We start from the raw sequence: 26,118 nt of genomic DNA on the forward strand, positions 1-26,118 counted from the left end.
CCTTCCCTCTCTCTCCCCCTCTCCCTCTCTCCATCCCTCTCTCCCCCCTCTCCCCCCTCTCTCTCTCCTTCCCTCTCTCTCCCCCTCTCCCCCCTCTCTCTACCTCTCCCTCCCTCCATCCCTCTCTCCCCCCTCTCTCTCCCCCCCTCCCCCCCTCTCTCCCTTCCTCTCTCCCTCTCCTTCCCTTTCTCTCCCTCCCCCTCTCTCTCTTACTCTCTCTCTCCCTTCCTCTCTCCCTCTCCTTCCCTTTCTCTCCCTCCCCCTCTCTCTCTCCCCCCTCTCTCTCTTACTCTCTCTCTCCCTTCCTCTCTCCCCCTCTCTCTTGCTCTCTCTCTCCCTCTCTCTCTCCTTCCCTCTCTCTCCCCCTCTCCCCCCCTCTCTCTCTCTCCCTCCCTCCCCAGCAGAGGTAAACAGAAGACCGACGAGCTCATTCGGTTCCAGAACTGTTGCTGTGTTTAGAGCCGTCTCCCACATGTCGTCTCTCTAGGCAAACACAAGGCACACGGTGCTACGTGCAACAGTAGAGCCCTCAAGCTGTCCGGAGCAGCTAGCGAAGGGCGAGCAGGGCTGAAAGAAAAAAGTAGTGAGTAAAGAAGTGATCGGGGAAGAGGGGAAGAGGAGCGCTCTGCTTCGTGCTTGCTTGAGCCCGCTGGATCGAGTCCCCTGACAAGGATGGAGAACACATGAGGAGAGGGGACAAACATCTGTGGGGACCAACGGGGGAATCATGTGGCTGAGTGCCGTTTGTGGAGGTCGGTAGAGGGAATCATTCAGCCCCCGAAGAGCAGCGAAGAGCAGCGGAAGGTCGCCTGTGATCGTAAGTGAAAAAGGTGAGAGCGCAAAGAGTTGTGGTTTAATTAGTTTTGGACTTTGGCTCTGACTGGAGAGCAGGTCCTTGGTTCTGTTTCACCTTTAAGAGGAGTCAGGCTGGTGTAGATCCTGGCTGACCCGTGAAACATCCCCTGCTCAAGTCTATAAACCTGTGCCATCAATAGATACATCGTGTGTTTCATGACATCTGTTCGGGGGAAAACGCTACTTTTTCCTACATGGATACATAAATAGATCTAAAACACCACAATTGTTTTCTCATGTTTAAAACTTTTTTCTGCAAAGGTGGTTCTGCAAGTGCTTCTTTGGGCCAAAGGACTCTTCTAGCAACATGACACCCACCAAACACTCCTGCTGCCGTCTTTTCCTCGGCTGCCTTCTCTTCTTCCTGACCGCCCACCCCGCCCTCTCCCAGGACTCGCCCGTCTCCACCGTAACCGCGGGAGACCCCTTTATCGTCCCGGCCAACCAGACGACACCCAGCTACAAAGACACGACCCAGAACACTCCTCCAGAGACGGGTCTGTCCACTCCCATCAGCGGCGGGGATGCGGATGATGAGGACGATCCCCCTGTTGGTGGGACGCGTTGCCAGGGCTACTATGATGTGATGGGCCAGTGGGACCCGCCCTTCAACTGCAACGCCGGGGTCTTCCTGTACTGCTGCGGGACCTGTTTCTACCGCTTCTGTTGCCAGTTCCGTCAGCAGCGGCTGGACCAGAGCATCTGCTCCAACTACGACACGCCAATCTGGGCCAACACCGGCAAGCCCGTGGCAACCGTCACCGAGGGCCAGGGCGACCAGGAGCGGGACCGCACGCACCTCATCGTGTACATCATCTGTGGCGTGGTGGCCATCATGGTGCTGGTGGGCATCTTCACCAAACTGGGCCTGGAGAAGAGTCGCGGCGGAAGTGACGGAGGGGGAATGGGGGCGGGGCACGCCGACCTCAACTCCAGGTGAGGAGCACGTGTGTTTATGAGAGTACGTGCGCGTGTTTGCTCCGTGCATGTGAGCGTGAAAACACGTCTGGCTCCAGCTTGCCGGACACAAACTCGCCCTTCCATGCATGTTCACGACGCCCATGTTTTGCTTTCATTCATCTTTCAAAATGATTCTAATTTGACTTTTTTTCTTTTTGTTTTGTTTCTGTCTGTCCATTTTCTGTTCTTTTTTTCCATCTGATTTTATATTTCTCCCCCTTCTACCACCGGCTCTGCCTGTAAGCATGACTTATATTTGAAATAAAAACATGAACTGGAAAAAAAGAAAGAACGTTTTTGTTGCTTTAGCTGGATTGTAGCGTCTCCTGTCGCTCCACAGCTGAAAAATCACAAATCACACTTGTGCATTAAACACGCGTATAAGACATGTGTTAGAGTTCGGTTCTGTTGAGCACTCACTGCAGCAGGGTTTGAGGGTGAGGCTTTTCTCTCCTGGAACTCAACAAATGGTGAACAGCATGGACGTGTGTTCGTGACCCCTCTCGCTCGCTGCTCCCTTTCTCCGCGTTACCGCTGCACACGACCATCACAAAAGATATTTGTCTCACTGGCGCGTGAGAGAGTTTGCTCATATTTCTCAACAGCGGCGTGGATTTAAAGATTAAGTTGGATGATGGAATTAGCAAAAGGCAGAAAACACAGATGGTGTCAAGAAACTTCATATTCAGGCTTTAAAACCAGAACGTGAAAATGATCCGAGGCCATTCAGGTGCCCCGAACTCAGGTCTTTACTGTCATTCTCCACATCCCCTCCTCTCTCTACCCTATTTCACTTATTTCTTTTTGCATATTAATAGAAAAAACTGGAGGTGGGGATGCTCGCCAACGCTCCATCGACCGTTTGCTCTGCTGTTAACCTTAGTTGCAACCCTCATTCACTCGGTAACGGCCAGGGTTAATATTTGAAAGCTGAAATAGAAACTACCCATCTTCACAGATTACCGCTCCTCCTGGCGATTAAACACATTTCCAGATTACAGCTTTACGGGTTCTGCGCTGCTCTGCCTGCATGCTCATTGACTTATTAGTCCGCTGACATAAATCCCTAATCTATAAGTGTACTTGCAGTAAAACCTCATGTTCTATGGACGGTGGAAATGATGAAAAACTACAACTGTCCACCCACTTCAGAGCCCGATACTGATGCACCTGCTCTCTGCTGTATTTTTCATCCGGACTCTCTTCCTGTCAACATCCTGTCAGGATGCTGCCAAATCAGCTTGGAAGGCTAAATTCTAAGTGATCTTCCTCCCAGATCAACCTCCTCACATGCTTGCAGGCACCTTCTGATGTGTGAAGCTCCCCTCTTCTTTTTCTTCTGCTTTAACCAGCTTCAGCGTGTTTGCATGCTGTGCTAATCCTCAGCTAACAAAGCAAATGGAGTGCGCCGCCTTAGGTCATGAACATCGCATCTAATGAAGAGCCACACCGGAGAGGGACTTGGCTTACAAGCTGAGACCAAGCAAACACAGATGACCTTTACAATTATTACAAACACATGAACTCACACAGATTTATTGTTCTGCTGATGTCAGGGACGATAGTCTGGGCGTCTAGGTTGCATCAGCATGCTCCAGTAACAGTAACAGCACGGTTAGATGGCCTCCAATACCACCTTACATGAAGTCTAGAACGGCCAGCAGCACCGGAGAAACCACAGATTATAACCAGGATTTCTTGTATTTTATTCTGCAGGATTAAATTTCTGTTTCTGTTTGGACACGAAACAAAGATTCGTTCAGTAATGACGGATAATACAAATCTATACGTTGGCTGCTGTTGCACTTACCTCTGCGCGGGCGTGCGTGCGTGCATGCGTGTGTGTGTGTGTGTGTGTGTGTGTGTGATGTAATGAAGGACACTGTCAGTTAAATCAGTTAAAGGCTTTGACTGCTGCGACCTGATTTGAGGCCGACAGATGAGCAATACTCGATACAGCAGTGGGGGCAACATATGGGCCACGATCAGCAAATGGGATCTCTGTTTGCGTTCGATCCCCCTCCCCCTCTCTCTCTAACACACAATTCTCACCCGAATATGGTGTCATTATCAATAGTTGACAGCCTGTTGTTGCGGGAACCTCGCTCATTTATTTTGTGCTTTAATTCAAAAGGACACGTCTAAAAATAAATCACAAAACCCAATAATAAGAAAACTCTTTCATGGTTCTTAAATCTGCATCGAAGGTGCAAACTTTACAGTTGAGCCTGAGTTAAATAAGGTTTGTGCTGAACACGTCAACAGTTATTTGAACTTCAAAAAGTTAGCATCAAAACTGAATCTGAACGATAGCGAAAAGACAAATGGAGGTAAGTCTGAAACCCTGGCAACTTTGGCAGAAGCTACCTAAAGCATCGGTTCTGTGATTACTCGTCTATTCTCCTCTGGTGTTTGGAGATAAAGGGCAACAAGACCCTCCAGAACCTGAGCCAAGGGTACCATTCCTACTTCAAAAGCTGCCCTTTGAGAAAATGTGCTGACGAGTGAAAGAAGTTCTCTGTGAGTTTCCTCAAAGTTTCGCCGCGTTCTGCCTCTCGCCTGCGTCTGTCTCGCCCTCGGATCGTCTGCAGGGATCAGGCTGCCACCCTCCATCACCTGTCACCGACCACCCGGGCCTTTGCATCCACGCATCTGAGCTACCTACATGCCTGCGTCACCACTCGCTGTAAATCCTTCCAAAGTGAAAGAACGGGTTATACGATGGTTATAAGGTGGTTATACGATGGTTATAAGGTGGTTATACGATGGTTGTACGATGGGCTGTATCAGATGTGACAGGTTTGAGCCTCCAGCTCTGTCACTTTCCCTCTCTCCCGCTCGGTCCCGCTGGGTGTCGTTGGGTCTACATCCTCGTAAATGTGGGGCAGCTCTTGCTGGCTCAAGGCTTCGACTGTGTGTTGCTTGTGTTTGGCGCTCGTATTTCTGGGTGACGCTGGTGCGGTTGAGGCTTCGTGACATTCTGTGTATCAATGGTTTATAAATGTCGCCAAAAGAAGTTTTCTCTCATCTGCAAACTCCAAAGAGACGAGCTCAAGACCAGCAGAGTGCACTAGATTGGCCCGGTAGCTCCGTTTAACCCGTCTTCTGAACTTCTAATGGGCCATCTGTCAACAGCCTCAACCAGCCACAACAATGAGTTTTATTAGCAAATGAAACATTTCGCTGCATTTCTTCTATTTTCAAAGTGACCAAGGAAATATTACTTTTTTTTTTTTTTTTTTTTACTATCAACTGATTTTTTGGGTTCCAGCTGGAAAAAAAGAATAGTGCTACTCTGATTTCAGCATCACAAGACTTGAGCAGATGGTGTCACCTGACATACTTTCCAGAACCAAAACCAAAACCAGAAAAAAAGCACCAAAATAGAGGTCCAGGTTCTTTAATTGACTGGGAAAATGGGCTAATATTTCAGCTCTTGGTAGTTCAGGGACAGATTGAAGGAAATCTTGCACAATCTCTTACATTTAATGTTAATTCAACTGTTTTTGATTAAAATCCCTTAGAGGCCGAATAAATGTGAGGTGTAACTTTACCTATAATTAGTAGATGTTTATGATTCTTTAATCTTTAATCTATTAGGATAATAATTATGAATGGACCCTGAACCTGCTCCTAAACACAAGATGGTTCCAGGTCCATTTTAACGACACTGTTGGTGACCTGAACAGGTTCCCAGTGCAACTTAAGTCTGAGCATTGATAAGAAAACACGGCCACCAGCGCCCAGCTGACCACAAAGCTCATGTTTGTTAACTGCATGAGGTGCACAGAAGGTCCACCGTGGCCACGTGAGAGAGCCAGCCTGGTCAGAGAGGCTGGAGGGTGCATTCTCACATCTCCAGACAGTCGTGCCATTGTGGTGCTCAGCAGACTTCAGTTTCTCCTCTTTCGGTGCAACATCGGCATTGATTTTTTACAGCTGAACAGCCGATCAGAATGGCCCGTGCTATAAGCTGACTTTAATGTTGATTCAATATATAGAATAGTCTTTAGAGTGGTTGTTGTAGAGCGACCGATGAGCTGGGCTTCCAATGCTCGCTGACCTTCAGACAAGTTCAGACAGACAACCATCAGCTCAGCGGGGGAGCAGGCTAAATTAGAAATGCGTAAGAAATGTTAACGGTTGAGGTGGGGGTCACGGTGCAGGGTCACCTGCCTGACCTTTACCCAGTCCACTAATGTCCACGCCGATCTTATCATCATCAGCATCCTTCACATCAAACATCATGTCATTTCCACAACCCTGTCATATAATTTATTCTGCAAAACCTGAGCTGATGTCTCTGTTTACTATAGTTGTCAATAATCATAGTTCTCCGACCAGGCTGATCGGGAGCGAGTAAGTGAGAGAAATAAGGTCCTTGAAGACTCAAGAAGCCGAAATGTCGCCGGATCTAAATGGCCCTGTGATCCCTACAATGACTGAACAATCAAAAAAGGCCTGAAGGGTCTATATACAAGACATCAAAACGTGCATCGACGTAACTGAAACCCAAATGACCCAAAAACAAATGGGCCAGCTTGGTGTCGTTTAATCCTACTAATAGTGATTCACAAGCTGGCAACATTGTAAATTCCATGGCAGAGGTGATGAAGGCTGGTGGACTTTATTAGCCCGTCAGCTGTCTCTGCTGAACATCCCATGATTGGAAATTCTGGTCCGACATCTTTGACCCTTGTAGTCCTGTGCGGACTTTTCTTCTTTGGCTGCAGAACTTTACACACAAGATGTGACTCAGAAAACCCAAATGCAAATTAGTGACCTGACAAACATTGACTGAGGCTAGAAGAAATTTGAAAGAGACATTAGCATGACAGTGGGCTAAACTCCAGCAAGGCAGTTTCTGTCAATATGCCCTCATCGCGCCAAAATTAATCTGAATTACTGATCCATCTTCCCGGCAATCTTGGCTTCAAAGGCATGTGCAGAAACCTTCCCCAAAGTTCAACCAACACCCTAAAACAGTAGCCCACGGGCAGGATTAAAAGTCCGAATCAGCAAGTTGTCTGAACGGGAAGCCGAAAGGAGAGCAGGCGGGTGCCTGAGGCGTCGCACGGTACTGAGTCAGAGGGGATGAAGAGCGGAGACGAAGACAAACGATATGGTTGGAGGAGAGAGAAAGAGACAGATTTAGGGCTGAGTTTAGGTGAGGTGGGGGCTGAGACAGAAGGAAAAAAACAGGGATTAAAGATGAGGGGACGCGATTAGCATTTTACATCGGGAGGTATTTGACAACAGTTTCACACCATGATTTTATATAGAATACAGGAAAACAGGCGAATGGACTATAAAAAGATTAGAAGTAAAATGACTACAATTGTGAATTGATTTGGAGCCCCAGGGACGGGGAGTTGCTCTATAAACGCCGATTTGTTGGTTTGTGTCTTGTTTATTTATATATAAAAGCCACGATCAGACCATTTTAACTCAATGTTGTGGGTTTGGATGCTGTGAGCTGTGCTTGTGTTAATGATAAAGAGGACAGAGCGCATGAGTGGCAGGGAGGATGATCTCTGCAGTCGGGTGAAGTAAAATCTGGGGAGATTTCCAGCTCACAGATTTAAAAAAAAGAAAAGAACCGTCCGTAAGAGGGGCACAAAGTCAACTTGGTCTGGGTCCTGTGTTCGTGGTTGCCCATGGTGCTAAAAGGTGCCTCCTTGTGGCGTTACCTTTGGTCCTGGAGCAGCAACAGGCTGGATCACACTCATGTTCTACCTTTTTCAACAATGTCGTGTCAGAGGACTTCACCACAGCAAATCTGCTGCCAACAGGAACGGATGATTTGCAAAGGTGCATCGTTGCGTCATCCTGGTCTGGCTGACAAGGGCGTGTAAATGGAAGGTCTGTTCGTCATTCCTCAGTAAAAGGACAGTTCTTCCCTCTCCTCCTTTTTGCTCCCAACAGAATAAATATATAACATCATTTTAACAACAACAGCAACAATGTTATTGATTGTGGTTCTAAATATGACAGGCTAACCCAGGCTGACTGTCACTGACTGATGGAGACATTTGGTTCGCAGATGTGCAGTTAGCTTACTTATGATTTTTTTCCTTCATTCCTGTTTATTTTCACCTTCTTTTCCACACTAGCAGCATAGCGGTATCTCATTGGTCAATGAGAAGCTCATTCCTGACAGGTGGAGTCAGCAGCGCCGGTCATAACTCCCCTGTTTAATTTTAATCACTGAAAATCGCCCAACATTTTCAAATTTTCTTTTCTAAAACGCTGAAGTCGGGGACACTTTCGTTGTCAGCTCTAGTTTGGGACAGGTCGTCCAAAAGGGGGATGTCTCACCTGTTTCTGCGAGGCCATGGTAGTGCGTCTTATGGCTGCATTCGTGAAAAGACTGAAGTTCTGACAGGATTGTGTGTCTGTGTTCATCCGTCGCCCCGTTCTCTCTCCTACAGCCCAACCCAACCCTGGAAATCTTGCCTGTTTGTCCCTGAGAGGGGGGACAGACAAAGAAAAGCTTGATTTTCTACTAATGTCTTAGATGAACCTGCATCAACGAGGACATTTACACACTGTGACTGTCGTTGATCTCCAGGACACTGACGGACTTGTTGAAGCAGCAGGGGGCTGAAGCGAGTTCGGTGGAAAACCCTGCAGCAGCCAGCTCCCCCAGCGAGGGCAGGGCCAACGGCGTTTCAGCCAGGATGATGCGGAGCAGGAGTGGTGAGCACACGCACGGTCGCACGCATTAAATGGTTATTCAAGTCAAGCTGCGAGGAGACGAGCCAAAGACAGACCAGATCTTTGAAAGTGAACCTGGGTCAACTAGGAATCTTTTTTTATATCGAATTCAAACTTTGAAGTTGAGAAGTCACCTGTATATGACCCCAGCAACTGATTTTTATTATTATTTTTATAAAACCCAATTCATTTTATCCCAAATTCTTAAACCCTTTCACGCATAGCGGACACTATAGTTCACAGCTGCGGCGGAAGAGCCAACTGGCCAGCAGCTGGCCAGTAAAAACCTTGGCAATGGGTCCCATATTTCATCCACAAAAGGGCTAATACTGAACATTAAACACTGAGGGAAAAAGATAAAAATTGATGCCTTTTGTCAAATTCGATACTAAAAAAAACCCCTCAATGTTAAAAATTCAAATCCTGTCTCGGATGGTGCAGATTTACGTCCCTGCAGGTGCCGCACATCAGCTGGGTTATTAGTATGCAAATGTAGGTTGGGCTTCTACAGGCAATATCTGTCCTTTTCTACATCTTCTATACATTCAGTACATGCACACACGCATACATTAATGCACGCGCATGCTTGTAACAGCCTGCATGTTTTTCAAGCCCTTCCAAACCAGCCTTCAGGACAAGTATCATCAGTTCAGCAGCGTCACTTTGAATATTTGGACAGCTGTTCATGTGATTGTAACCCTTTGCCCCCGTGCACACGATGCTCCACTAACTCACAGTGCACACTCAGTTAGACGTACTAGTAATGTATTTGAATTCTACATCTGTGATCCAATGAAGAGACACGCTCCTCAGATGCCATAGAACATCGCTGCCCCCCAGCTATTGAAAGAGAAATATTAATGGACACATCGATTAATCTGCCGTGATACGGCCTCTTTGGAGCGATTCAAATTATGACTGACACTTGGCACAGCGTGCAGTTTCTTTATGTCTAATGAATTATTAAGGCGAGGTCCTTGCAAATATTCTCACTGCAGTATGTTCTGGTTAGTGTTAGTGGTCAAATTTGAATCATTTTTAGTTTGAAGAGTGATTATTTATCTGTGTGAGTTCTACTACTGAACCTTCACTTTAGCATTTTATAAATGATGTAATCAAATTACATCGATGTGTACTCACACAGGTGGCAGCGTGAGTTTTCTGCCCCATATTCTTGTGTTTCCTCTGATTTGGAATAATGAACATAATTGCTACATCCCCAGTCACTGTTTCCCCCTCCGACTGCTCTTCCTGTTGCTGCTCTCCAATATATTTCAATCTGCTGTTGCTGTTGACAGCTCACTGACAAATATTAAATATCCCGCTGTTGCGATCCACCGGGGAGGCCCGATCATCCCCGTCTGTGCTTTTCAAACACAGGGTGGAGGGAGACTTTGGTTGAAAACAGCGTGGAATTAAAGTACAGGCCAGTGATGTGCACCCTCTCACTCTTATATGATCTATATTTCTATATCATTATGCATGCTTTACATCCCAACGTCGCCTTAAAGCTCTCTGAAGATGATCTTTTTGGTCATACCCTGCTTTTAATGAACTCGCAGGCTGACATTAGAGGGTCGGCGTGTGAGTGAACGTGAATCACGTTCGGAGTTGCAGGAATCGCAAAAAAAAAAGAAAAGTCCAGCTGGCACAGAGAGCACGTGTACACGGGTTCAGTTTCTGGTGCAAATGTCCCCTAATTGAGCCATAGAATGAAGCGGAAGAGTCTATAGATTGCCTGGGCAGAAAATAGATGACCAGTATCGGTTTTTCCAGAGTGAACAAGATGGCAGACGCAGGACTTTGGAAAAAGTCATGGTCATTACCCACATAGTAATTGAACACATTTGAACTGATTGGACCTAAGCGTTGAAAGATTTACTGCTACCCTGACTGTTTGATGACTTTTGGGGGGAAAACGTTACTATATTTGAGCAATGGAGGAGAGAACAGAGTGTGCAGATGTCCATAGTCTGAAGGACAAAGAGGAGGATCCAGAAGAGCAGGACAGGACCCAGAATCAGACCTCCATTGTTAAGAGTTAACAAGCTTGCAGACCATAACCACACTGTGACTGTCATCTCTGGTCCCTGTGTAGCCTAATAAACAAATATGTGCAACCATGCAGGCCTTATGAACTGATGCAGTACCTCTCTCTCAAATCAAAAATTTTAAATCCATCCGATGGAAAAGTTACAAATAGACGTGCGTAACCGGTGCAGTGAAGCAAGTCCATTTTAAAAACGCAAAGAGGAAAAAGGTCGAAGAACGAGTGAAGCAACGTTGTGGCTCAGTACAGATGAACAATAAATAATTAGTGAGATGCCCTCAGGTATTTTCATTATGATCCACTAATCTGGTTAGGATGATTACCTACACTAACAGTGGGGAACTAGCGTGGCCCGACGGGGTTGTCGTCTGTCCCCAATTCAGCAGCCGCAGGTGCCATGAGGTCGTTGTAGCCCAGTGATTGTTGGCACTGCTGGGCCACACGGTCCCTGTTGAGATTTGTCAGCACAACCAACTCAAAGTTGGAGGCAGTGTTGTAGTTGGAGGAAGACAGGTGACACCTACATCTTCACTAACCCACTGACACTCTGGTCCTCTCACACCAGAACAGTACCACCTGAACAACTCAACCTATGGGCCATTTGGACAAGGGCTTCCACACCCGCACAGCAACCACAGCACAGTGGGACTCAACAAATACACCTCCCTCAAAGCCGTGGGTAAGTCAGACACGCAGACGTGATGCTGATTCCGAGCAACATCGTGACCTTTCACATATAGACAAAAGTGTTGGCCAAGCCGTGAGCGTCGCTTCCCTATGTGAAGCACCAGATGTAAAGGCAACAGCCACACGGAAGCGTGTGAGCATGCGAAGGAACACCAAAGTTGGATTTCCTCCCAAACCAAATTGGTAAAGTGTTGTCCCTCCCTCGCAGATGTCCAAGAATCAAAATATTTACATTGTGAAGCGAAAGCTCACAGGAGCTGAAACCAAGTGCACTTAAACTGGAATTGCTCCAGTTCCTTTCAGAACAAAATGTAATAACGAAAACAATTTGTTCCCATTATCAGAAAATATCAGCCAAATACATTTTCATGTTCCGGTTGATCTGGAAAGCACATTAACAAAACCACCATGGCTGACCACAGGGCTTTTAGCAATGCATAAAATAAATGAATACACAAGTAGAACAGGCCATGATGTCTTATATTAACCTTCAAATATAGTAAACATACAGAAACAGATACAGAAATCGATCATTTCACACACAGAAAACAATTAAATTGCACGTTTTTAATTCTTCTAGCAACACCTTCACGTCAGATTTCTCAGTAACCTTGCCTACACACACAGTTACTGTTAGCTATGAAGCTACCAGCAATGACCTCCGTTTTTCGGTTATTTAAATAATTCTGTGTGACATTCCAGCCATGTGCAAACATGTGCAACCTCTGGACTCGGGGCGAGGGTATTTATAAACCCTGGCTGCTGCTGTGCTCCCCGTCCTTCAAACGTGCACCTTTAACTCCATCATCACATTCCACCTCATCCGAGAATGGTCCATCCAACTATAGCGCCTCCTCTCCTCTAACTGTTGGTTTGTTACAGCTCACAGTGCATCTCAAAGCTACTACAAGAGCTTCCCCCTCATGGACTTCTCCCAGTATCAGCCCGTGGCCCCTCCAGCCTTCCAACCAGTGCCTGGGCAGCATAAAGAGAAGTCGTACATCCACCAGCCTGCAGCGGCGCAGCATGACCTCCATGCCCCACTCTCCATCTCCATCCCCTCTGGCCACCTGGAGCACCCGCGCATCCCCAAGACCACGACACACCCGATGCTCTCCAGCTCGGCCTTCAAAGCCTGGGAACCGACAGTGCGCCACGTCCACCGTCAGGTGTCCGCCCCTGGACACACCTCCTCATCCTCCTCCTCTGTGCACGGCTCCACCCGGAGACACGGCTACTCCTACAAGAGGCAGCAGAGCACAGACAACCCTCAAGACCTCTTTAACCAGCCATATGGAGGAATGTACGGAGGTGCTGGAGGGGGGTCTGTACAGGTGCATCACCCATCTCAATCGTCCTACTACCATCCAATGAGACAGAAAAGCATCTCCACCCACAGCACAACTGAGGTGACAGTCTGAGGATGAAGGCCTCAGCACGAAGACCGACTAACTACCGGTAAACACAGAGCAGCAGGTCCTACAGGTGGTGTAATTTGATCAATAAAGCGTAGCCACTAAACTGTACATGAAAGGTTCTATAAATTCTCAGGTTCCTCGAGGTCAAACATCCTCCAGACATTCTGAACCACTGTGATTCTGGGGCTGCAGTGGTCATTTGGGTTGAGGGAGGTTAAGAGTTAACAGAGCAACAAAAGCAGGATTTTGTCTGTTTTTCATCTCAGCTTCTCTTCGGATTTGGCAAGAATAGTCCGTAATGAGTCCAAAACTACTAATGAGCGACAAACTGAGGGAACAGTGGAGGAAGAGGTTCAGATCTTTAATCACGCATATTTGTCAATACACAGAAAGACTTTTAACATGCGTGCCCCCCCAAAGGCTTAGAAACAAACTTTTGTTAAACAGTTCCGTGTCCAACGTCTGGCTTTATGGACACAAAAGTTTCCTCCGGTTCTTGTGAAAATGTGTTTTTCTGTCTCGGTCTACCTCCATGCACAGTTGTTCTCTATTCAAATCAAATCAAATCAAATCAAATCAATCTTTATTTATATAGCGTCTTATACAATCAAAATTGTTTCAAGGCGCTTTCCAGAATCCCAGGGCCTGACCCCAGACAAGCAACAGTGGCAAGGAAAAACTCCCCTTTAACAGGAAGAAACCTTGAGCAGGACCAGGCTCATGTAGGGGGAGCGTCCTGCTGATGGCTGGGTAGAGAGAGAGGAGAGGAGATCTTATGCTCCTTTGGATTTCCCTTTACCTCTTTCCACAATGAAGCACTTTGCGTTGTGTTCCGTCAGAGCCAGCGGAGCATGCAGACATGGCATCCCTGCGGTCACATTAACTCCACGGTGAGGACAATACCACCATGATGTCAGCCCCCATCAGCCTCCGTCCCGGCCACAGAGAAAGGGGGAAAACCAGAATTATGGCCAGAGGCCTTAACTCTTTATAAAGAAAAAGAAAGGGAGGAGGAAAAATAGAAAAATGTGCACGTGTGTGTTTTCATTCCTTGGGGGAAGGAAAAATAAAGGAGTCAGTGTAGATCTGGGTCTCTCAATATTCAGTTGTCTGGGTCATAATTTAGAGCGTGCGGAGAGAATGACTGTAATTCCCGACTCACAGGCGAGATTACGTGGAGCTTCGCTGAGGCGTTTCCAGGCCTGGAGCTTCGGTTCTGTCTCAGAGCCTGGACGGGAGAGGGCACTGTGCTGCTGCCCCTGCTGCTGCTGCTGCCGCCGCTGCCGCCGCTGCCGCCGCCGCCGCCGCCGCTGCAGCTGTAGCTGCTGCTGCTGCCGCTGCTGCTGCCGCTGCTGCTGCTGCCGCTGCTGCTGCTGCCGCTGCTGCTGCTGCTGCTGCTGCTGCTGCTGCTGCTGCAGCGCAGCATTCTATACAGCTGCAAAACCTTCAGAACAGCCCAAAGTCCAAATAAGGATGCAAACACACTAAAATCCCACAGATCCAACATACCTTAGCTACAGATATAAATAAATAGATCATATAGTGCTGGTCAGGGATTCCAGCTTAAGCCTGAACTGCAACCTGCAACTCAAATTCTTTACCCCACATTAACTGAGTTTGATGTTTTATTTGTGTTTTAAAATGATGAAAGTAAAGCTAGACAGCCGTCTTCACAGTAAAGGCTCATGGGGATGCTGAAAAAGTGTTTGCAGGAAACTTTCACTGTAAAATAACATGTTTTTTCATTTCTACTGTGAATAATGTGTACATTTTCAATGTATTCCCTGTATATTTCCTTTCAATAAGGGCTGTATTATCTGTCATTTTAGGTTGATGTATAAAAAGTATTGGCTGCTGCTGTTTTAGAAGACTCTTATGATTTCAGTAATAGGAAATATGTTTCATAGATACATAAAAGCAAAAATGTGCATTTTTTTTAAAGTGCAGTAGAAATGTACATAGTAGTATGTGCATTTACTCTGTTTAAATGCCAGGGAAAGTATTTGGTCCCCCTGATTTCTTCTGTTTTTGCTTACTGCTAATGCATTCATAATTAAAAAATAAGTAGCCTGTTATTGTTTGAATCAGGAGTGAACGTAGCTTTGTCGTAGCGCCAATATCAGAAAACTCCAGATGCTAGCGGGATCACACAGGACCAACTATGAGGACAAATGTCATCAAATGTTTCGAGTAGCTTGTGCTGAGTCTTTTCTGCCACAGTAGCTTCACTCGTGTTTGCAGAACTTTATTATTTCAGCCACACATTGAGGTTCAAGCATAAACTTCAGCATACATTTAACTTTTAAAGTCATTGCCAGATTATTGATTTACAAATATTTCAGAGATGACCTCTTATCATAGTCAGGTTGCTTGAAAACATTGGCATCATATCTGTTATAAGGGCGTAAGCAGAAATAAAGTATTTTTCTTTTTATTTAATCATGGATTATGGGAAATAAAGTTTTAGTCCACCTGTGGCTGCCAGGACTAAAGTCAGCCACAGGTGGCCTAAAACTGAAGAAGACAGGGAGGACGCAGCCCCACAGATCTTCTACCCAGCCACAGGGCAAGTTCTCAAGATCAGACAAGTTCATAACAAAAAGTGTTACTGAGCACCACGCTTGGATCTACAGGACATTAACCCCAAAGAGAGTAAAAGAGGAAGGAGATGCCCACAGGAGCTACAGGAGTATGAATGTAAAGCAGATGTTGATCAGCTACAGAGTGATTCGTAATGTTCCACAAACCTTCAAAGAAGCTTCTATGATTTCATTTGGGCTGATGCCACTAAGAAGGAAAATCAAAATGACACAATTTAAACACGCTACTAAAAATCTGTGTTTATAGTGAAGAGGCTGGAGATGACAGAATAATTCTTGGATGATATAATTGTTGCTGGTAATAATGAATCTCTCACAGATGTGAAAGAGGAGCTAAGCACACAGACGATGGGACAGCTTCTTGGCAACGATTCTACACAGAAAGAGGGAGAACTCTGAGTGAACCAGAAGTGGTACATGACAAAAATACCAGAGAAGTTTGGAACGTACTGTAAAATGAAGCAAATTCTCAGAAGAGAAACAAAAGTTTGCCATGTATAAATATCTCTGTGTCAAACAGGTTAGCTTTCTTTCAGAGAACGTCTTAGTAATTAATCATTTAAAAGGGCAATTAATTTTTACGTTTCTCGTTTGTCTGGATCCAGTATGTAGTGAGTGTGTACTGCCCCCACCTGGTTTGCCTTGATATTACATGAACTAAAAACTTGGACGTGGTACTTATTCATTTATACAGTGGGAAAAGGATTAGCATCCTTTCTTCAACACAATCATTCCATTAAAGAAATAAAGTACAAAATAGCATGAGAGTTTGCAGGTTTTTCATTACAACTTAATCAATAACCTGCAGATGCAAACTGGCATACAAAATTTTAAATCTCAATATGATCATGAGATGATCCCGAGTGAAGCAAGTGGTGCAGTAAACTGCTACTGTATGTTTCGAGTATTAACTTACTGTATGTATTATATTGTATAAATCACAACATCAATTAACCCTGAGATGAACCAAAACATGCTGAAGAGTTATTTGAAATAAATTTTCCTATTTTGATTAATGATTTCCTGAATTGTTTGCCAAACCAAATCACATTGTTCATTGTAAAAACTCCTTGGCATCATGCAATAGAATTTTATTTGCAGGAACATTTTGAATTTCTGAGAGTTATTCATGTATACATTAACTGCATGAAGATTTATTTCTTTGAAGCCCAGAATATATCGGCACATTGTGGGACCCCTCAGCCTGTGAGTGTGTTCCTAAGCTCCTGGAAGTAAAAATGCAAAGGAAATTGAGACGTCCATAAATATGGTTAACATACAGTATATCAAAGGCCAAAATTGTATTACATTCAGCTCGTTTCTTATATCTATTTAAGGTTTGGGTTTGTTGTTTTTTTTGTTTTTTTAAAAACCTCTTAAAAAAACATCTTGTACTTGTCTGTACTTGTCATGGCCTGCTGGATTGCCAGGCCAGAACTGAAAACTGCTCTGAGGGGAAAAACATGTGTCAGAAAACCATTTCAAGACAATATCTTTAATTGTAGATGTCGTCCCACACTAATAGGAATGATATGAACTCAGACTCAATACTTACTCCCAATCGTTGTTGTCCCTAGATAAAAACATGGGATAAAATAAAATATTTTTTACAAATAAAATCTGAACTTTGTGAGTAAGCTGTAAGTATCAGCTTGGGAAAAATGTAGTCTAAAACTACACTTCCGGGGTCAAGCCTCTCACCGAGAATTAGCCCCACCTTCTTCCATCGGATAGGTCCGTTTGTTTGATTGAAAGATCAGCGTCCAATAAACGATTATCTTAGCTAAACGACTTCCCGCGGGCTCGTTCACGTACCTGAACGCGCCACCCTTTGACCTAACTGGGCTAACTCAGTGTAACCAGAGCTGTAACCTGCAGACTGGTGAGTGATGGGATAAAGTGGCTGTTTTTGTTATCATCGGCTTTAGATGATTTAGTTTTGTGCATTACTAAAACAATTGGTGTTGCTAAATAACCAAGGCATGGATTCCAGTGAAACAATTACAGCTGACAGTGACAAGCTAAGCTAGCTCGCTAACAAAAGGAAACTTAATAAAACAGAGAGTTTGGATTTTTATCATTATTTGATGAAATAGTTTAAACCTGACTACGGTTGCTGGTGTGCGTTACTGACTCCACATGCAGAGTATTATTTATTTGCAAATATACTGATACTTTTTCTCGTTGTGCCCCATTAAAAACAATTGACATCCAAGATCGTTCAGGATGGCACAGTGGAACGCGTACTACCACAATGATGATGAGGAGGAAGAGCAAGAGGATGGAGAGCAGTTTAGAGGTAAGCTTAGACATTTCCTTTGCTCGACTTTGATATTTACTGTTATTTCTATCATTTCAACTCTATTGGATTACATTTTTTCATCTATGTGGTGGTGTTCAATGTTTTTATTTGATTGCATACCAAAAAAGACAGCCTCTCAACCCAAACTAAAATCAAATTCTCTCTTTATTATCAGATTACAAAGTCACAGGGAGAGACAGCTTGGTGTTTCTGGTTGATGCATCCAAAGAAATGTTTGTAAAAGGAGAAGATGGCCAGCCCTCCAACTTTGACCTCAGCATGCAGGTGAGAGGACCATGTTCTGTTGTTGCTGCACGTTCTATAATGTCTTTGTGAACCTTTACATGGTATCTAAATTATTCAGATTTCAGACTTTGTTTAGTATGTCACATTTGCAAATTCAGCAACACAGAGTGGTTCTTTTAGCTGAAAATACAAGCTTGCTTTCATACTAACAATAATGAAAATGATTGACCTGTGGTCTCTGTAGGTCGTGCGCAGCGTGTACACAAGCAAGATCATCAGTAGCCACAGGGACCTCATGGCTTTGGTGTTCTACGGCACAGAGCAGAGCAAAAATCCCAGCAATTCATTTAAACACGTATATGTGTATCACAACCTCGACGAACCCGGTGAGCTTTTGAAACTACTGCGTAGTTCGAGTTTTGATGAAACGCAAAACATTTCAACATTCTTGAAGTGATTACAATTTCAAAGTAAAGCGGGTAAAGATTGTTCAAATGCAGAAAAAAACAAGAGCCCATTTATCGTTTTCTTTGTCAAGCAAAACACAGTTCTTTCCAGTTCACGTTCAGTCTTCTTAGTCCGATCACGTTCATCTACTCTCTTGATTTTCCACAGGTGCAAAGCGGGTACAGGAAGTGGATGCTCTGCAAGGGGAAAAAGGTGCCCGGTTGATGGAAAAGACCATGGGCAGTGGCGAGACGTCACTGGGTGATGCCCTGTGGTGCTGCGCCAACCTTTACAGTGACATCAAGCTTCGCCTCTCGTTCAAGAGACTCATGATCTTCACCTGCAGGGATGAACCACACGGGGGCGACACAGCAAAGGACCGACAGGCTCGCACCAAGGCCAGTGACCTGAAAGAAACTGGTAAGTGTGATGCTAGTGCTTCTCTTTAATAAAAATGTAAGGTCATGTTTACACGACCATGTTCTAAAGGTTTTTTCCTTTTCAAAAGCACTCTGCGATCACAAAGACAGTGTGATAACGATGTGTGTTGAGACAGATCCACACTGACTATTGAGAAGGCAGCAGCGAGCATGCCAGGGCAGTAGTTGGAGATGTTTGTAGTGAAACAGCGGTGTTGTAACACGCTGCCTTTATCTGAAAGAGTAATGCACATGTTTGCGGACTCACTCACTCGTTTACACTTCGATCGTAAAAGGCGCCAATGCCACGGAATCTTGCTGTTTGTGTTGCCCTGTAAAAGGGCACTAAATCTCAAAGTTGTTTATGTTGACTCCTCTTACAGTGTGTTCAAAAACGAAATAATAATCCTGTGATATGATATGATATATGATAACCTAAATCTTCCATTTGTATGTATATATCTTTGTAACAGCAGATATTGATGTCTTTAAGTATGAAATGACACTTGATGATTATGAATTTGCATTCTGTTTTTCCAGAAAGAATTGAACTAACGGTTTCTCTCCTAGGTGTCTTCATTGATTTGATGCATCTGATGAAACCAGGGGGATTTGACGTCTCCACCTTCTTCTGCGATATTATAAGTCCTGACAGCGAGGGTGAGCTTGGACTGCAGCTGGAGCCTTGTGGCAAACTGGAAGACCTCAAGAAGAGGGTACGTGCCAAGGAGCAGAAGAAGAGGGCCATGAGTAGGTGGGGAAAAACACACACACACACACACTTGCAAATCTTGATGGATGGAAAACTTATTTTTGTTTCCTCCCATCCCACATATTTTAGGTTAAACTTGTCTCTTGGTGAGGGGCTAAATTTGGCTGTGGGCATTTATGCAATGGCCGTGCCTGCGAAGATACCAGGTTCTGTCAAACTTTACAGGGAAACCAACAAACAGGTTCACAGCAAACCTCAGACCTTCGACACCCAGACCGGCAGGCTGCTCCTGCCTAGTGAGATAAAGAAAGCCCAGGTGAGAGCAGGCTGGCACAGAATGTTGCAACGCTGCTGCATTAACAGTTCATCCTCCATCAAGCAGAAAAACCTGTGTTTGCTCAGGTGTATGGTAAGAAGCAGATAGTGATGGAGAGGGACGAGGTGGACTCCATCAAGAAGTTTGAAGACCCCGGGCTGTATCTTATTGGATTTAAGCCGATAAAGATGCTCAAAATTCACCACCATATACGTCCGGCTGTCTTTATCTATCCTGAGGAGAACATGGTGAAAGGTAGAGTAGCAGAAGACATGTCTGATCACCACAGGAGTGGAGCCTGAGGATCCTTTTTTGGTGCATCACACAGGCTGATGTGGTCAGCTTTGGACATTAAACATTCCTTCTTTTGGTTTTTGTTTTTTGCTTTTTTCTACTGTAGGCAGTTCGTGTCTCTTTTCCGCCTTGTTGACAAAGTGCAGCGAGAAGGACGTGTTCGCATTGTGTCGCTGCATCCTTCGCAGAAATTGTCCACCTCGATTCGCTGCTCTAGTACCACAGAAAGAAGAACTGGACGAAGGGAAAGTACAGATCACGGCACCAGGTACAGCATACCGAATTGAGCTCTGGAATTTAAAAAAAAAAACTGCAGTAGTGAGAGAGCAGCATCACATTATAAGGCACCATCTGATGTTTCCTGTCTCAGGTTTTCACCTCATCTACCTGCCTTACGCTGATGACATACGGACATTGGATCCTCCACAGTTTCCGTCAGCTTCACAAATCCCGGTGGACAAGATGAAGCAGATTGTCTCAAAGTTACGCTTCAAATACAGGTGCTGCCATCACAGCCAGGCCAGACTAGTTCAAACTGTTTTAGAACGGTTGACGAGGTTTTTCTTAATCATATGGGTTTTGGATATAATTTGGGCTTTATCCTAAAACAAATTTGCATGTGGTTCTGATGATTGAACAGTCTTTACATCTGTGAGATTACCACAAACGTTGTCACACTGGATTTATGGTGGTTTTAGACTTTGTCTAAGGGTGGATGACCTTTCGTCTGGTCCAACAAACGAATGCAAGAAAGCAGAACAGAAAAACAAGAAGGACTTAGAACTTCTTTCATACAAATGTCCACAGGAGTGATGCTTTTGAGAATCCAGCCATTCAAAAGCACTTCAGGAACCTGGAGGCATTGGCACTGGATATGATGGCTCCAGAGGACGTAGAAGACCTCATTAGTAAGATTCAGACAAGCGTTCCTGGTTCCGTTTTGTCTGTCTGATTTAATCACTTCTTGTTTTTCTCTTTTTCTTTGTCTCAGTGCCAAAGGTGGATCAGATAAACCAGCGTCTGGGTCCTTTGGCGGAGGAGTTTAAAGATCTGGTTTACCCTGCCAATTACAACCCAGAGAGCAAACCAACCACAAAACGCAAGTCAGGTCAGGGCTATGAGGTGTTTTAATCTCACAAGTATCGTTGAATATACAGCAAATGGCTCCTCTGATCAGTCCCTCGATGTACGCGTTCTCTATTATTGTGCAGCTGATAACGGAGGTGGAGATGAGAAGAAGGCCAGAGTAGAGGTGTCAGAAGAAGAGCTGAGGGCTCACGTGCAAAACGGAACCCTGGGAAAGTTGACCGTCCCCGTGCTGAAAGAGGCCTGTAAAAAGATGGGATTTCGGACAACCGGGACCAAGAAACAAGAACTAATCGATGCTCTGATTGCCCAAATGGGCCCTTGAGTGACGGGAGAACCACAGAAGAAGTCAGAGATCCATCATGAACGTGGTCGCGTTTGATTCCAAGAGCAGAAATTTTATCCGTCGCTTCGCACAGACCTGATTCTGGTCAATGCAGTTAAAAGATTTCTATCATCCCTGAGAATTATTCCAGGGGATCCCTGTTTAGAGATCTGAGGGTTTGTGTTTTGATAAGATTAAAGAGTTTTTCTTCAAGTCAGCGTGTCGTTTTGTGCTAATGGCTGCAGTTAGTGTGTCAAACGATCCATGCTCCATGTAGGGGGGAAAGCATTCTAAAATGAATAAATAAGTGTCTTTCTCAGCTCTGAATCCATCTCGCACTTTTTCAATGAACTCAACATCGTAGGCAGCATTTCCAGTTCTACTTGTAGCAGGAAAAAGAAGGTGTGTCCTTCCAAAATAAGACCACAGCATACCTGCATGGCAGAGTAAAGTAAGAGTAAGAGGTGTGTTCCTGCTGGGGGCAGGCCTGCACTAGTGAATCATCCCACACAATAACAGGAAGAATGGATCACACACTACTTTGACCTCTTGAGGTGCAGCAGATTTTTGTGGAGGATCATCTTGAGCAACACAGCAGGTAACTGAGCTTTAGCAACATTTAAACCATAGTTATGCTTCTGTTATTCAATGTGTTTATACATTTCTTTAATGTAGTTATACAACGTTTAAGCAGTTGGTGGATTCTGAAGCTTGCTATTTGCAGTAACAACAAATTTAAGTTTGCTTCCTGTTTTACTTTGGAGAAGCTCTTTTATCTTGAAGGTTCTGAGCCGAAGTGCTCGTCTATGCTGCCGCAGCCTTGATTTGCTGCGTTCAGAAGAAATGGAGTGTCATTGTGACCAAGACGGTACCGAGGATGCTGTTCCAGGTGAGAAGGACCCTCCAGTGCCAACTTATATAAAACAAGGGCCATTACTGAAAAGTAAAATAGATAATGTTGCAGTGAAATTTAAGAGCTTTGTCTTTTTTAATAAAAAAAATATTTCTTTCTAATTGATAATCAATTGAATTACTTTAAATAGCTTTTTGTGTAGATTGTAAAGTTCTGTGAATCTCCCACTCAGGTCTTTAAACCAGCTTGGTGTGCTGTGCTTTATTTTTGTGCTTTAATGTTATTTTAACAGATTCATTTATCCACACTTTTAAATTCAGAGCAGGGGCGGTCAGGACATGTTCAGTGATCCCAGTTAACAGGAAGTGAAAATGAATCCATGTTAACTTTAGCATTTGTGTGGAGACTGAAGCATTTTGTTCCTCCAATGTAGTTTTGTATAAGAAATCAGCTGTAAAGTTTAACACTGTTATTATTTTCTTTCTGTCTTTAGGCTGGTGGCTGAGCAGCAGCAACGTCCAGATGGGAGCATTTACGCTGGTGGGCTATCTGCTCTACAGATTCTCTCAGAGTCAGTCAACCCTCAGCACACGTCTACATCCATGTCTGCATTCATCCACATACTCAGCAAACATGTCACAAGCATAAAGCAGGTACTCAGGCCTGGTCAACACATCCTGTGGAAATCAACAATGGACCAATTCTTTGACCAGGTGTCGCCTGCATGACCAGATTCCTTCATGAAACCTATTGAAAAAAGTGGTCACATGACAATTACTCTAAATGTGATGTTTCACAATTCTTCTGCTCTGCATAATGCTACATTCTGATCGAGGTCTGTTCTGCCTGCAGCCCTCCCGGCGCTGATCCGATGGCCCATTCGGATCTTCTGCTCTCTAACTGGTGAGCTGAGTCAGGGCGGTGGAGCACTTCCAAACGCGGCTGTGGCTAAAATAACAGTGGCGTGCGTGCGTGCGTGCGTGCGTGTGTGTGTGACGTGAAGTAAAAAACCAACGAGACATTGATGAGTGTTGTTTCTGCCTCAGGTCTGTCAACTCTCTGGGGCTGGGTGAGCCAACTCATGGGAACCCTTCGCGGTACAACACTCGGCTCCCTTCAATTCTTATTAATCCTCTGCTTCTGAAAAGAGAGTTTCACATTTGCTGATTCCATCTTTTGACAGGAATTCAGACTCTGTTTAAGTGGCTGTCGCGAATCTGGCGGTTTATTGTAGGTGAGTGTGTGTCTGTGTGTTTATGTGTGTTGTATGTCGTTTAGTCTTCACTGTGTGCTTCGAATTGGCTCTGAAAGTATGAAGGCAAACAGGAATGGAGAAGGTTACAATTTGATTGGGTAAGTTTTGTTAGTCAGAGGAAATGAGGCAGAGCGTCAGCAGACACAGCAGCACGTGGGTATGTGAAAGAGGGAGCCTGGTTCAGTGATAGAGCTACAGAATTATTGCTGATCTATAATGAACAGTTGTGCCTGCTGACGTATCATCGGCTGCTCCGTCAGGTCTCTCCAAGTCCAAGAGGCTGACCGCTGTAATCCAGGCAATCACAGGTCAGCTCACTGTGATCCTCTTTAATAAATGTGTTTCCATTAAGCCTTTCTTTTTCACGCAGTAAAGAAATCCCTTTCCTGCTGTAGCCCTGCTCACTAACACCAGGAGCTTGACCCTGTTTTCAATATTGTTGTTGTTTAAATCAAGTTTAAACATCCCAACAAATCCCAATAAAATGGGCTTTTTTCCTGGTAAAGGAGTTCTTTGCACGGACAATAACAACATTTCTGCCAAAGGTTCGAGTATCGCACTAATGGACTTGTGTCACATTCCCAGGATCTCCCAGTGAAGGAACACTTGAGTCCAACAGCAGTATCAGAGAAGAAGGCCTCAGGATGATCCTCCTGGGGCCTGCCGGGGCAGGACGGACCTCGTTGGCACAGACTTTACTGGGCAAGTGTGAGTCAACAGAACAGATGGGTCCGTTAACAGAGAGCACTCAGCGAGGACAAGTAATAAACGGCGTTCAGATTAGAGCGATTGACACCCCAGATCTTTTGGGAACATCAATGGGGAACAATAAGAGAGCCATGGAAGCTCTGAGGAGCCTTCAACTTGCACGTCCTGGACCGCACGCCTTCCTCCTGGTGGTCCGAGCTTCAGGATCTAGCATCAATCAAGACGTCGCTCAGGAGATCCAAACCACCATTGAACTGTTTGGAGACGGTGTCACGGAGTATGTGATTCCGGTGCTCACACATGCCGACTGCTTGCCTCATCGAAGGCGAACAATAGATAAGCTGCTGGAGGCCAACTCTGCGGCTTTAAAAACAGCCACGTCTCTGTGTAACCAGAGGCCTGAGCTGGTGGACAACGGGCCCGACTGCCCCCCGGACGTGCGGAGTGTGACACGCAGGCAGCTACTGGAGCGCGTGGCAGAGATGAGCACGAGGGGGTATTTTGTCCATGGCCTGCAGAGGAAAGAGGACCACATGAGGGAGGAGCTGCTCGCAGACATGTCCTCTGCACTGGCAACCAAACTGGGAAATAAATAAGTAACGGACAGCTTCTGTTTTCAGCGGAATCTTTGGCAAAGTGAAAAAAAATGTCTAAAATCCCTGATTAGGTTACCACTGCAGAGTTCCCAATTCAGAGCATTGATGCCCCTTGATTCCTTTAGGATGGCCTTTGTTTGCTCCGGTGCTTGGCCCGCTCATCTCTTTCATAATTTAGAAGATGTAAAAATTTTAAAACACCAGGGAAACCAAAGTGAAGTCATAGTGGTGCAGAGTTCAGCAGTGGGGTTCAGACTTTCAGCAGAGCTTCATCAACATGATTTAGGTCAAAAGATTTTTTTAATTAAGTAATTTCAGTGCAGGTTTTGGGATGATTATTAAAAAGGAGAGGTTGGGGTCTCCAGGAATTTAGCTGGTTTAGAGCGGCAAGATGTGGGATGTTGGTGTCCAAATTAAAGAACACGAATACAGATGTCCAGGTTATGGATTATGATTTATTCTGCTGTGGTCTGCAACAACAACACAACGAATATCCATCAGCACAGCAAGCACACATCAAATACACAAACACAATCAAATGAGCAACACCGCAAATGAAGCAGTACAGTTCAATTCTCATTTATCCCACAACAAATCACCTAACACAAGACATTTAGATATTATTATTAGCTTGAACACACATTAACATAACATAAAGTTAGCTTATACACAACTAAATAAGTACAACTATGCACTGCCAACTCCTTACCTTATGGCATTCACACACAGCAATAAACCACAGGAGCACAGGCAAATGAAGAAAAATAGGCAAAAAAGGTGAAATTATCTCAGCGTAGCTGCATCTGAATGGACACGCACTCTCTACAGTTGCATCGGGGGTGGATAATTAACTAATTAAAGTACCGCATGCACATGCGGCAGTGGTGCGTTCAAGAGCATCGGACATCTGTGTTGCATTCGAGAGCATCGGAAATATGAAACTTCAAGGAAAACTAAATAACAATGAATAAAACATACTACTTAGATAAACTCTAACAGTATACAATAATATAAACAGTGTGGGCTTTCGAACAATTATGAAGTATTTTTACATTATATTATCAAGTGCTGGTGCCCATACAAGTGTTGCAATCACTGTATGATCATGCTGTCACATGTATCTGATTTATCATCAGCCTTTCTTGGCCAATGTCCACTGGAACATCACTTAAAATCAGAATGAAGAAGTTGATTTTAAATTGGATGACAACATTGTCACATGCTGAACAATTTAGACGCCGCGTTCATGAACCCTTACATTTTTACGGTCGG

At 44.8% G+C, this 26,118-nt stretch overlaps 3 protein-coding genes across 5 annotated transcripts; all 3 read left to right on the forward strand.

The window, feature by feature from the left end:
* The first annotated feature begins 389 nt into the window (after positions 1-389).
* Positions 390-13,956, forward strand: shisa8b (shisa family member 8b). Of its 2 annotated transcripts, none has more exons than XM_029851032.1 (5): positions 390-830; positions 1,117-1,791; positions 8,387-8,514; positions 11,148-11,261; positions 12,152-13,956. In XM_029851032.1, the coding sequence occupies exons 2-5, from the start codon at positions 1,163-1,165 to the stop codon at positions 12,688-12,690; spliced, it is 1,410 nt and encodes a 469-aa protein (XP_029706892.1). In that variant the 5' UTR covers positions 390-830; positions 1,117-1,162; the 3' UTR covers positions 12,691-13,956. The 2 variants fall into 2 exon arrangements, with proteins under 2 accessions (XP_029706892.1, XP_029706898.1); XM_029851038.1 differs by having other exon boundaries at positions 390-817.
* A 3,117-nt stretch (positions 13,957-17,073) lies between these two features.
* Positions 17,074-21,647, forward strand: xrcc6 (X-ray repair complementing defective repair in Chinese hamster cells 6). Its single transcript, XM_003961528.3, has 13 exons — positions 17,074-17,169; positions 17,504-17,586; positions 17,765-17,874; positions 18,080-18,221; positions 18,451-18,702; positions 19,272-19,455; positions 19,543-19,729; positions 19,816-19,984; positions 20,130-20,291; positions 20,394-20,523; positions 20,831-20,931; positions 21,015-21,131; positions 21,235-21,647. The coding sequence occupies exons 2-13, from the start codon at positions 17,514-17,516 to the stop codon at positions 21,432-21,434; spliced, it is 1,827 nt and encodes a 608-aa protein (XP_003961577.2). The 5' UTR covers positions 17,074-17,169; positions 17,504-17,513; the 3' UTR covers positions 21,435-21,647.
* Positions 21,648-21,869: 222 nt separating this feature from the next.
* On the forward strand, positions 21,870-25,283 carry LOC105416595 (immune-associated nucleotide-binding protein 7-like). Of its 2 annotated transcripts, none has more exons than XM_011605014.2 (8): positions 21,870-22,032; positions 22,202-22,323; positions 22,781-22,858; positions 23,140-23,190; positions 23,334-23,384; positions 23,471-23,521; positions 23,803-23,850; positions 24,128-25,283. In XM_011605014.2, the coding sequence occupies exons 2-8, from the start codon at positions 22,278-22,280 to the stop codon at positions 24,844-24,846; spliced, it is 1,044 nt and encodes a 347-aa protein (XP_011603316.2). In that variant the 5' UTR covers positions 21,870-22,032; positions 22,202-22,277; the 3' UTR covers positions 24,847-25,283. The 2 variants fall into 2 exon arrangements, with proteins under 2 accessions (XP_011603316.2, XP_011603321.2); XM_011605019.2 differs by having other exon boundaries at positions 22,218-22,323.
* Positions 25,284-26,118: the final 835 nt, after the last annotated feature.

The sequence above is a fragment of the Takifugu rubripes genome, chromosome 1 (genome assembly GCF_901000725.2).
Source record: "Takifugu rubripes chromosome 1, fTakRub1.2, whole genome shotgun sequence".
Taxonomy (NCBI): domain Eukaryota; kingdom Metazoa; phylum Chordata; class Actinopteri; order Tetraodontiformes; family Tetraodontidae; genus Takifugu; species Takifugu rubripes.

Excerpts from the sequence above, each read along its gene's own strand:
- shisa8b (XM_029851032.1), top strand. The coding sequence starts at position 1,163 with ATGACACCCACCAAACACTCCTGCTGCCGTCTTTTCCTCGGCTGCCTT. Across the intron at positions 1,792-8,386 it reads CACGCCGACCTCAACTCCAG|GACACTGACGGACTTGTTGA; the intron begins GTGAGGAGCACG and ends GTTGATCTCCAG. Across the intron at positions 11,262-12,151 it reads CACCTCCCTCAAAGCCGTGG|CTCACAGTGCATCTCAAAGC; the intron begins GTAAGTCAGACA and ends GGTTTGTTACAG.
- xrcc6 (XM_003961528.3), top strand. The coding sequence starts at position 17,514 with ATGGCACAGTGGAACGCGTACTACCACAATGATGATGAGGAGGAAGAG. Across the intron at positions 19,456-19,542 it reads AAGAAGAGGGCCATGAGTAG|GTTAAACTTGTCTCTTGGTG; the intron begins GTGGGGAAAAAC and ends CACATATTTTAG. Across the intron at positions 19,730-19,815 it reads GTGAGATAAAGAAAGCCCAG|GTGTATGGTAAGAAGCAGAT; the intron begins GTGAGAGCAGGC and ends GTGTTTGCTCAG.
- LOC105416595 (XM_011605014.2), top strand. The coding sequence starts at position 22,278 with ATGGAGTGTCATTGTGACCAAGACGGTACCGAGGATGCTGTTCCAG. Across the intron at positions 22,859-23,139 it reads GCTCTACAGATTCTCTCAGA|CCCTCCCGGCGCTGATCCGA; the intron begins GTCAGTCAACCC and ends TTCTGCCTGCAG. Across the intron at positions 23,385-23,470 it reads ACTCATGGGAACCCTTCGCG|GAATTCAGACTCTGTTTAAG; the intron begins GTACAACACTCG and ends ATCTTTTGACAG.